Here is an 11,848-nt window from a genome sequence, read left to right as displayed (position 1 = left end):
TCCTCCTCTGCGCTCCACCATGAGTTCTCAGGCAGAGGATGATGCCAACCCTTGCTCATATGGCCCACCGTAAAGCTGGCTGCAGGATCAGAGAAGGAGGGCTGAAATCCAGAAGAAAGGGGAAGAAAGTAACAGCCAGCTCACTGTTTAAAGCTGGCAATCAGGTCTTACTTCGGCAGCACATGTATTTAAAGCCAGCGAGTATCTGTGAGGAATGAAAATGCTATTTTGCTTGGTGATCCATTCATTTATCGACTTAGTTATGGACAAGGGAAGGGTTAGAGAAAACAAAGCAGAATGAAATTCATAGACCTTGGTAATTTTGTCTGTTTCTACAAGAACTAGCTTTAAAGTAGATGTAACAGACATGTTTAAAATATTTACTGTTTCTAAGGTGAATGCATATGTGGTTGACAGGTGATCTGTTTTTTAAAAGTGTTGCATACTTGGTGCTTGATCTTACTGGAAGCTAAGCCTGTTTAACAGACTGTCCCCACAGATCTAACTCAGATGACATAGTTAAAGAATTCAAGACTGACTTAAATCCACCTTCCATTCAAATTGCTGTTCAAATATTCATCCACTGAGCACCAAACAAAAACAAAAAACTGTTCTAATGTTTCTAGCTTTAACAACTCCTCCTCATGCTTCTTTCCTAACTCAACTCACCTTTCCTCAAACTCACTGAACAGGAATGAGAAAAAAGAAGCAAATACTCCACAAGGTTAAAAAAAAAAGTTACTATAAGATCATCTAACATATATAGCATATACGATAGATTTGATTTTAGTCATTATTTTTCAATTGTAATGAGACACAGTGACACTGCCTGAGACCTTTTGTTCTACAAAGGAACAATGAAAAGATTTTTATCTTACTGTTGACAAGCCCGCCCTCTGTTCCCCGCCCCCCAAGGACTAGCTGTTTAGCTACCTGGGGGGCCCCGTACATGTACAGCACAAGAGGGTCTTGCTTGGGAATCACACACCAAGCTTTCTGCCAAGGTTTTGACTTCTCCATGTATTGAAGAAAGCTGCACACTACACTGTTTCCTGATACTTCTGCTGATTCGATCTAGAAAAAATGGAAAAGAGAATAAATACACAACAAACCAGATAGGGCAGTTAACCAACTTAAGAGAAATAGCCCTTAAGTACATATAAAATACAATATATTTATATAAAATACATACATTGAATTGTCTAAAAAAGATTCACTTGCAATTACTGTTTTAAATTCTTATAGTTTGGATCTAGAATGTCACCTCCAAAGTTTTATGTGTTCAGAGGTGGAGCCTGATTGAAGACCTAAGCTTTTCTCCAAGCTTCCTCTTCACAGCTGTGAGGGGTGAGCAGCTCCCTCTGCCACTTCCTCCCACCATGCTGCTTTTGCCTTGGAGCTAATCAACCATGAACTGAATCCTCTAAAACCTGTGAGCTGAAATAAACCTGTCCTTTAGATTTCAGGTGGGGTGTTAGGTATTCTGTCCTGGCAAGAGGTAGGCTGACTTATATACTCTTTCACTAACATGGAAAAGTATTTTAAGTCAACTTTAACTCTTCGTATTACTAGACTTTGAATTTAAGTCATTAAAACGTTTACTGATTGCTAATTATGTAAGTACTTTTCTTTGCTTCATACATGTATTATTTAATATGTCAACACTGAGAAGTTAAATTTATCCCTGAAGCTGAGTTTTTTTTTGTCTTTTTTGTATTTATCGGTACCAGGGATTGAACTCACGACTGCCTGCTTGCAAGGCAGGCACTTATGCCACTGAGCTAAATCCCCAGCCCCCTGAAGCTGAGTTTTTAGTAGCTTTCGAAACACACATTTTTAATGAAAAAATGAAACAAATTTTCATAACCAAGTGAGAGATCAAACAAGCCATTACACTGTGTACTGTTATTATCAAAGTAGTTATTTAGTATGAGACATAAAACAAAAAGATTCTTACAAAAAGAAACAGACTGTAGGGAGCCATTGAAGCAAAAGATTGATCACATGGGTGGAGTGAAAGCAAGGCCAGCCCAGAAAAAACAGAGAAACCAAAACTAGCTCCCAAAAGGCAAGGAGCCGAGGCCAGCCAGGCAAACAAGTTGCTAGGCAGTGGGACTGAAATTGACCTTCTTCTTTGGGAGTGTATGGAGTATATAAATAAACATTTATAGTGGTTGAGTAGTACTTTTCCTCCTCCACCTGATTCCAGCTTTGTTTCTTATTTTCTCATCCTCTGTCAGTTCTTCACCCCAAGAATCTCAAGAGCCACATGGGTCATGGCAACAAACAAAGATTAACGGTATAAATGAAGCAAATTAGCATATATGTTGAAGTATTTCTAAAACAATGGAATATATAATTTGAGGAATTATGTTAATTTCTCCCTACTTTCTATTTCTGCCTTCTACTTTGCTGTGTGTAGTTTCTCATATAAAAGAAACCACGTGGTATTTGAGCTGTGTGTCTAACTTATTTCACTAACATTATGTTCATTTACCTATGAATGCCACACATTTATCTTTATGGTTGACTAGTACTCCACTGTGTATAAATATATTTTCCTTATCTGTTCATCTGTTTCTGGGTATATATGCTATTTCCAAATCTACTTATTATAAATTATGCTGCTATAAACATAAACATGCATGTACTCCTGTAATATGATGATATTTTGTTTGGGAAGATACCTAGGAGGATAATAGCTGGTTCAAATGGAATTTCTACTTTTAATTATTTGGGAAACCTCACACTGATTTTCACATGGTTGTATTACTTTATATCCCCACCAACAATGTAGTAGAGTTTCATTCCTCCCACATCCTCACCAGCCTTTGTTACTACTAGATTTCTTGAGGATGGCCATTCTTTCTGGGTAAGAGGGTATCTCAATGTAGTTTTAATTTGCAGTTCTCTGATAGCCAGTGATGATGCACATTTTTTATGCATTTATTGGCTGTTTGTACTTCTTCTTCTGAGATATGACTTGCCTTGATTACTTTTCTTTCACTGTTGAGACAAAATACCTGATGCCAAATGTGAACAAGAAAAGCTTTACTTAGCTTACAGTTTTTAGAAGTTTCAGTACATACTCAGTTGGTTCCAAGGCAGGGTGGTGTGGCTGAGCAGCTGCTGTTCATGGGGGCTGCAAACAACAAGAACTGAAGGGCTACAGGGTACAGGGTACTGGGGTGGGTAGCCAGCACACTATATAAGGGAGGGAAGGAGGCATGCTTTTCCCTCTCTTGCCCTTTCGTTCTTGTTGAATGGCTACCCCTCAGCCATGCCACCCTGGTTGGAGTCCAGGCAATGTGTGTTATGGCTTGGCAGAAAGTTTGTCTGCATTTTGCTCATGTCTAGAGAATTTACCTGCAACTAAAATTAAGGGTGGTGGAAGATTAATCTGGCAGAAGAAATTTCAAGGCAGTTGAATGTTGAGGTGGTGGCATGGCTATTGCTGGGGGCTTTTAGCCAGATTTATATTGCAAATCAAGAGCAAAGAGTCCAGCAGGATGATTTAAAATGTGTTTGGCCAGAAAGCTGTGGACTACAAAGAGAGAACTGAGACCTCAATTGCTGAGAAGGAACAGAGAGATAAAAAAGATGGCCTGGGGACGTTCTGGGAAGTAGTGGGTCTCTACTTTGCAGCCTCAGAACTGCAAAAATGAAAGATTTTGCTCAAAGGAAAAAGCTGCAGAGCACCCTGTTTCAGAATGGTGCCAGAGGTCACAGGAGGTTCCAAAATGGCAGCAGCCACACCAGGTTCCAGAATGGTGGTGACATACAGCATCTGTTTCTCACCAGGCATTCAACTCCTTCAGCCAAAAGAGAGAAAAGCTTGGCTACTGCTGCAACTGGCAGCAGACTTGGTGGCATCCACATGGCGCTGGTTTTAGGCAAGTGGAGAATGCACGAGTTCTGAGGTGAAGGCAGCTTCCACTTCAATTTCAGAAGGCCTGGGAGGCCAGGCAGTGTGCCCCTGAGAGGGCAGTGTGTAAAGCTATGTGAAGCCAAAGGTGCAATGGAGAACTCAGAAGTTAAAAAGTCCAGGAATGTGGATTGTCTAAGGAAAGCTGCAAGTATTGAGCAGAGTGGGTTTAAGACAGAAGTCTTGAGGGCTAAAATCTCTGTAAGTGTCGTGGAGGTGGAGTCACTTAAGCCTTTGGAACTCACAACCAGATTGCTTCAGATGCTGAGCATGGACTTCCAGGACTTATTATTTGTCCCACTGGATTTTGGACTTCCTTTGGTCCCATTCCTTTGTATCCCTGTTTGTACCCTTTGGAATGGTAATGTTTATCTTGTGCCATTGAATGTTGGGAGTATTTAACTTTGCTTTCATTTTACAGGGGGTTACAGCTAAGAGTTTGCCTTAGATCTAGGTGGAGACTTGGGACTTGAACTTTCAGCAATGCTGAAACTGTTATGACTTTAGCAACATTTGGAGATGGACTAAATGTCTTTTGCAGAAAGGATGTACGTGAATCTTTGTGGGGCCAGGGGTGGAATGTTGTGGTTGTATAAATTGCCCCCAAAGCCTCATTCAGTCATGGTGGCAACAGTGTAGCATTTGTGATTGGCACATTGTCTAGCAGCGTGGGATTGGTGATATGAATGCCACACTTACCCAGGGGCAGGTAACCAGCATACAATATAAGGGAGGGAAAGAGGCATGCTTTCCCTAATTTTTGCCCTTTCACTCTTGTCATTGGTGGCTGCCATGAAGGCTGCCCCTTAGCTATGTCTCCCTGCCTTGGAGCCAGCTGAGTGTGGACCGAAACCTCCTAAAGCTGTAAGTTAAGTTAAGAAAAGCTTTACTTTGGGCATCAGGTATTTTGTCTCAACAATGAGAGAAAAGTAACCAAGACAACTGTTTGTTTTGGTTACCTGTTTTCTGAATGGGTCTCTATTTTGGGGGGAGAGATTAATTATTTTTGAGTTCTTTATATATTCTAGATGTCAGTGCTCTGTCTATGGAATACCTGGAAATTTTTATTTTATGTTTTTCATTCTTTAGAGTGTCTCCTAGCTCTGTTGATTATTTTCTTTACTGTGCAGAAGATTTTTAAACTGTTATAATCCCATCTGTTGATTGTCACCATTATTTCTTGTGCCATTGGGGTTCTATTCAGAAAATTCTTGCTTATATCTTGCTTCATGTCTTCAAGAGTTTTACCTGTTTTATCTTCCACAGATTGTTTCTGTTTTAACATTTAGATCTTGACCCACTTGAACTTTAGTTTAGCACATGGTGAAATATGGGTGTATACTCATGTGTACACTCATGTGGATATCCAATTTTCCCAGCATCATTTTTTGAAGAGGCTACCTTTTCTTCCAGTACATGTTTTTCTTTTCTTTTTTTTTGTACCAGGAACTAAGGACCTTGTGCTTGCCAGGCAGGTGCTTAGGCCACTGAGCTATATCCCCTTCTGCCGAAGATCAAACAGCTGTATGTGTCTGGGGTTGTTTTGCTGCTTTGGTTCTGTTCCACTGATCCACATGCTTGTTTTCCTGCCAGTACCATGCTGTTTTAATCACTGTAGTTTTTACAGTACGCAGTAACTTCAAGTCTGGGATTGTGATGCTAACTACTTTGCTTTTGTTACTGACAATTGCTTTTGCTATTCTGAATCTCTTTCAATTCCATGTAAATTTAAGGATTGTTTTCCAGTTCTGTGGTATTTTGATTATGACTACATTACATCTGTACATCAGTTTTAAAAGTATAGCCATTTTGATGATGTTGCTTTTCCCCTTTCCAGGTTCAGGGAATATTTTTCCATATTTTGATGTCCTCCTCAGTTTCCTTTTTCAGTCTGATGTAAATTTCATTGTAGAGTCTTTCATTTCCTTAGGTTAATATCTTAGGTTAAGTATTTAATTTTTTTGATGCCATTGTGAATAGTACTATTTTCCTAATTGCTTTCTCAGTGAGTTCATTATTAGTGTATAAGAATGCTATTTTGTGTGTTTATTTTGAATCCCGCTACACTGCTGAGTTTGGTTTTCAATTCTAGGAGTCTTCTGGTGGAGTTTTTTAGGTCTTCTAAGTAAAGATCATGTCATCTGCAAATAATATTTTGGCTTCATCCTAACTCTTTTTTTTTTTTTTTTTTTTTGTCTTTTTCTTTTTTATCGGTACTGGGGATCGAATTCACGACTGCCTGCTTGCAAGGCAGGCACTTATGCTGCTGAGCTAAATCCCCAGCCCCCTCATCCTTAACTATATGTATCCTTTTTCTTTCTCTTGCCTGATTAAAAAGGACAGTCAGTCTGAATCTAGACTGTACATTTTTAACCACAATGCTTGCACAATGCAAGAATAAAAATGCAAAATGTAAAAACCGCCCAGCAATGTCCTAGTACCTGAGATAACTGAAAACACTGTAATGTTGTATTGAAACATTGTAGTGAAGTATTGAAAGGCTATCTTTTTGCTTTGCTTCCTAACACATTAATCTTTGGCTAAACGGGAGCAAATCAATTTCACTAAATGATGCTTTTTATTAAATGGACACCTTACAGAAACCAGCAGGTTTACTTCCTTCCTTTCTCTCTCTGAAGCCCTTAGGTCTGTGTTACAGTGTGCATTCATTATGGTGCACATGGCAGACTTACATGGTGCCAACTAATGTGTGCTCAGAATGTAGTGAACAACTTCTGCAAAAGATTAGAGGGAAAATATTTTATTCTTTGCAGGCCAAGAGACCAAAATCAGGATATAATACAGGTATACTTAGGTAATATATTGTAGATCTGTTAATAAGAATGGAATTCCTTTAGGAAGGAGATAACATTTTCTCCCCAAAGGGATGGTGTGCAAATTCTTTTGGTATCAGTTAGGAAGAGTACAGAGCATTAAGAAACTTTTATGGCAATCTGCAGTGATAACAGGTGTACAATCACGTGTTTCTATGGATCTGTGACAGGTGACTGATAGATGCGTCATCACAGAAAGTTGAGGCAGCATCAGAGGCAAAGGCCTGCCTTTATGTAGCTCAGCTACAGCCTGCCACCTGCTTTTGTGCAGCCCACAGGCCAGGAGGAACTTTTACAGATGAACATTCACAATCAACATGATGGCAGGGAACACTACTTTTGGACTCTAGTTAAGTGAAATGTTATCATCCCTTAAAGAATCCCATTCTTCCGATGAGTAGATCCATATTACAAAAACCCACATACTCAATATTTTTGAATTTTTATCCTAACAAGGGCTCAGAATACAAATGAAATATCTTTTAATATGTTTTCAAAGTTATTTTTGTTAATAAAAATTGTTGGAAATTTGTTTATTAACCTGTTCACTATAGGGTCAGACACGCATGGCTGCTTCATTGGATGGCTTGAAGCACCAGATGGGGCTGTCGGGTGCCCCTGCAGGACATCATGCTTGTGCCACCAGCTCTCCATACCTGTGGGCACATGGGAAGTAGTCCAGATGTGCAGTTCAGTATGTGTGTGTGCAAGCTTATCTCATACTACGTGGATTTCACATTGTACTTATTTGGTCAAATGAATTAATCTAATAAGGAATTGATTAATTTTCTCTCAAGCATAAAAATTTTTAGGAAATTAGCCAGGGATTTTTAAAAATCTCAAACACGTAGCCTGAAGCTTATTCTTTATTTCTCTCTCTTCTTCTCTCTCTCTCTCTCTCTCTCTCTCTCTCTCTCTCTCTCTCTCTCCCTCTCCCTCTCCCTCTCCCTCTCCCTCTCCCTCTCTTTCTCTCTCTTTTTGTACTAGGGATCAAACTCACAACCTTGCACTGACCAGGCAGACACTTATGACACTGAGTTAAATTCCTGGCCCCTGAGGCTTATTCTTAAAATACATCTTCTGACTTGTATTATGCCAGTCTCATCAGGTGCTGCTGAGAGGTCTGTGGCACAGGCTATATTCCTGGAGCTTGTGAAGAGTGTCTCCCTAGGCGGGCATGGAAAACACACCCCAAATCCTAGTACTCTGAGAGACTAAAGCAGGAATACTGTAATACCCAGTCCAGCCTGGGCAAATCAGTGAGCCCTATCTCAAAATAGAATTTTAGAAACGGGCAGGGGATATAGCTCAGAAGGCCCTATGTTCAGTTCACAGTACCCCCTCCCCGAGTCTTCTCACCTTCCTGTCTGAGAAGGCTCCCCCTTGGTCTGCCATACAAGTAACATCTATATTTCAGGAGGATTCAGAATTACATGTAGATATATACCTGTAGTTTGCTGTATTTTTAACTTTATTTGAACCTTTAATTCTGCATTCCTCAGTAATGGTCTTTGTACTTGTAAATGTTGTAAATATCACTTGAAATGACAATGATTCCTTAGAAATCTAATATGCAGATAATGATTCTTTAGAAATTCCTCCATAGCAAGTGGCTCTCTTGACTGGGATACACAGAAGTTTGATTATTATCTCCAGGTTACCCTAACTTTATTGCTACAAGGATTTATTATAAAAGTTTATTATAAATACCTGTTATATTTTATTATTTTTAGATGTAAACTCACTTCAAATATAGACAACATTAGAATTCCCCCTCTATTTTTATAAAGACAAGGTCTTCCTTTGTGGTTCAGGCTTGCCTTGAACTCATTACATAGCTCAGGCTGGCCTCAAAGTTGTAGCAATCCTGCCTCCCAGGTACTGGGCTTACAGACATGCACCACCACACCTGGTTTCAATTGACTGACTGATCTAGCTACCTATCTATCTTTTTAAAAATTTTTATTTAAAAAAGACTAAACAAAACAGAAAACAGGTAGAAATAATACATACTTTCAAAGAAAAAATAAACAGTAAGAAATCACTACTTGATGATTACATATTGTCCTCTTACCAATAGTTACGAAGTGGGGATTCAAACAGTGAGACTGCAAACTGCTCTGTTCAACTATCCGTCAAAAACTTAGTAATATGGTTATTAATCCTATACACTTAAACATACGTGCAGTTATCCATATCTTCATTTATGTTCAGATTAAACAAACAGAAGCAGGCTAAAATCACTCTGAACAAAGAATAGTATTGCTGGATTTCACATCATGACACTACGTGATCTTTCCTGGGTACTGTAATGTCTCTTTTTCTTCAAAGTTTTTGTTCATTTCATCATGCGTTATAAGATCAGTTCACATAACTGTTTATACGTTCTACGCATGCATGAGTTTCTACATGTATTTTTATCCTTTCTATATTACAGGGAGAAACAAAACAAAGCTAGACAAAACAAAACATATTCCTATAAACACATGAAACGAAAAAGACATATAAAACCACTGTACAAGGAATTCTACCATAGTTACTGTGTCGTCTCTTGCTACCTTCAATAGAATTGTCTGTATCATTAGACATAGTATAATTGAATATAGCAGTACATAACAATATTAATAAAAACACAACTTTGTAGATAGTATAAAACTTCAGAAACAGGTAGTAATCAAACCAGAATGGGTACCATAGTGAATCTTGTCATCTTCAGTATAGTTGCCTATACTCTCAGACTTGATACTATCAATCATAACCAGTTTGGAATAAAATCTGTCGATACCAAACAGCAATCAAACAAACCAGATTTAACTAAGATCAGTCATGATAAAACCCAGTATAAGTCATACAGGGCTCTAGATTAAGATAATAGGAAATTAAAGATGACTACTGTGCTATATCCTGATGTTTTTGGGATAGCTGTCTGTGCCCTCAGATCTAGTGCAAGTAGACAAATTGGGACAGAATAAAATCTATCTAAGCAGAGCGGTGCAAGTAGTATGGGTTTTAAATCCTGATATACTATTAACAATAACTTCTGCCATCTTTTTAAAAACCATTCCTTCCCTTTCACTCCCCCAGGGTACACTGTGCATTTTTGGGTCTCACCAACACCCTCTGTTTTTAGATTGGGGGAGGGGCAACCTGCTATTTGCCTAAGTGGTTCTGAACCTTCTCTCTCCTGGACTTGATCTCTAATTGTATTCCTTTACCTATTAAAGCCTGTCTTTCCAAACTACCCACAAATACTGGTCTAGTTGCCCCTATTACTTTCTAGTTCCCTGTCACATAGAGCATTGTTTTCTCATATTTGATTTTCAGTCCTTTGATTTTAAACCCTTTTTCAGGTTAATTATATCTCCTATAAAGAGCATCTCAGTGGACCTCCTGAGCTACTCTGCCTGTGTTTCTCTCTCTCTTTTATTAGTGTATCAAGGCCATCTATATTAGAGATTATGACCAACCTTCTCTGCCTCATTTCTGTTGTGCTTTTTTCTGCCATTTTTCTTTTCTTCTTCATTCCACTTTCTGCCCCATTCACTGAGGTCTCTCTGCCACTGTTCCTGGAATCCTGATACTTTTCTCTCTGTCTCAAATGTCCGTCAGTATTCTCTGTAGAGTTGGATTGGTGGTTGTGAATTCCCCCAGTTCCTCTTTGTTTTGGAAGCATCTTGTTTCTCCATTAATTTCTAGAGATAGTTTTTCAGGGTACACCAATCTGGGCTGGAGGTTATTTTCTTTCAGGGCTTAGAATACTTTGCTCTAAGCTCTTCTTGATTTGATGGTCTGTGTCAAGAAGTCTGCTATGATACTGATGGGTTTTCCTTTATAGGTAATCTGTTTTTTTTTCTCTGACTGCTTTTAATAATCTGTTCTTATATTGAATATCTGGGATCTTGATTATTATATGCCTGGGTATTGCTCTGTTTTGGTTGTAGGTGGCTGGAGTTCTGTATGCCTTATAACATCTGAATATCATTTCTTTTTCCTATGCTTGGGAAGTTTTCCTTAATTATTTCTGTGAATAGACTTTGTAGTTCCTTAGTTTGTACCCCTGCTTAGTTTGTACATTCTTTATTCTTAAGTTATAGATACCCTTGTCATCTTATAGCCTTTGTATTGTTACTGCCTATTTCCTTATTATTTTTAAGAAATTTTTTCTTTCATGATCCCACATTGCAAACCATCTTCCAGTTTGGATAATCTAACGCTAGTTTCTTTCAAACAGTTTTGCCAGCTTTCAATGGAGTTTTTTATTTGCTGATAATCTCTTTGAACCTGCTTCATGTATTCTACATTTTCTTTATATTCTTCATCAAACATTTCTCTCTTTCTTTTTTTGCTCCTCCATTCTTCCATCTGTGTCTTCTTGAGAGGTGCTTAGCATTTCTTTTGTTAATCTACTTATATCTTGCTTTACTTGGTTAAATATTTCACTTTTGAACTCATCTATGAGGTCCTGAAGATATTTCTTTATGTCCACTGGTGATGTGTCTGATATTGCATGTTTACTGTTCTCAATCTCTTTTGTATCTGGGACTCTCCATGCTGTTATTTCGGCATCTGAGTTGTCTACCTCAGGAAGCCTCTGTAATCTGCTCTTATCTATCCACCATCTTTACCAGAAGCCATGTCTGGCTAAATGGGTGTGTGTGTGTGTGAGACAAAGTCTCACTATGCAGTTCAGGCTGGCCTTGGGCTCACTTTGTAACCCAGGCTTGTCTTGAACTCGTAAATGATTCTCCTGCCTTAGCCTCACAAGTGCTGGATTACAGGCATGTGCCACCATTCCCAGTTTAGGCTAAATGGATTTTAATAGATGATTTTTTTTTTTTTTTTTTTTGGTACTGGGGATCGAACTCATGACTTGCTTGCCAGGCAAGTGCCTACACCACTGAGCAAAATCCCCAGCCCTTAAATGGATCTTAAAACGTGAATCAAATTCACTTGAGAAGCTGGGTGTGGTAGCACATGTCTGTAATCCCAGCACTTTTAGAGACTGAGGCAGGAGAACCACTACTTTGAGACAAACTTGGGCAATTCAATGACTTAGCAAGATTGTCTCAGAAGAAAAATTAAAACAACT

At 38.7% G+C, this 11,848-nt stretch overlaps 1 protein-coding gene across 4 annotated transcripts in view; it reads right to left on the bottom strand.

The window, feature by feature from the left end:
- Fgd4 (FYVE, RhoGEF and PH domain containing 4) overlaps window positions 1–11,848 on the bottom strand; it is a 209,940-nt gene that overhangs the window by 5,659 nt on the left and 192,433 nt on the right. For 3 of the 4 annotated variants that reach the window (XM_003466772.5, XM_013149317.3, XM_013149315.3), the window contains exon 16: window positions 934–1,074. In XM_003466772.5, coding sequence (XP_003466820.2) covers window positions 934–1,074 — 141 coding nt within the window. Of the gene's footprint in view, window positions 1–933; window positions 1,075–2,556; window positions 7,416–11,848 lie in introns of those variants that run through there. The other variant, XM_063254527.1, reaches the window with a different exon arrangement.

The sequence above is a fragment of the Cavia porcellus genome, unplaced genomic scaffold (genome assembly GCF_034190915.1).
Source record: "Cavia porcellus strain 051 isolate PalLab524CR breed Dunkin Hartley unplaced genomic scaffold, mCavPor4.1 scaffold_8, whole genome shotgun sequence".
NCBI classification, from domain to species: domain Eukaryota; kingdom Metazoa; phylum Chordata; class Mammalia; order Rodentia; family Caviidae; genus Cavia; species Cavia porcellus.
The sequence above is the reverse complement of the archived record's forward strand: the minus strand, read 5'-3'. Positions and strand labels throughout refer to the sequence as shown.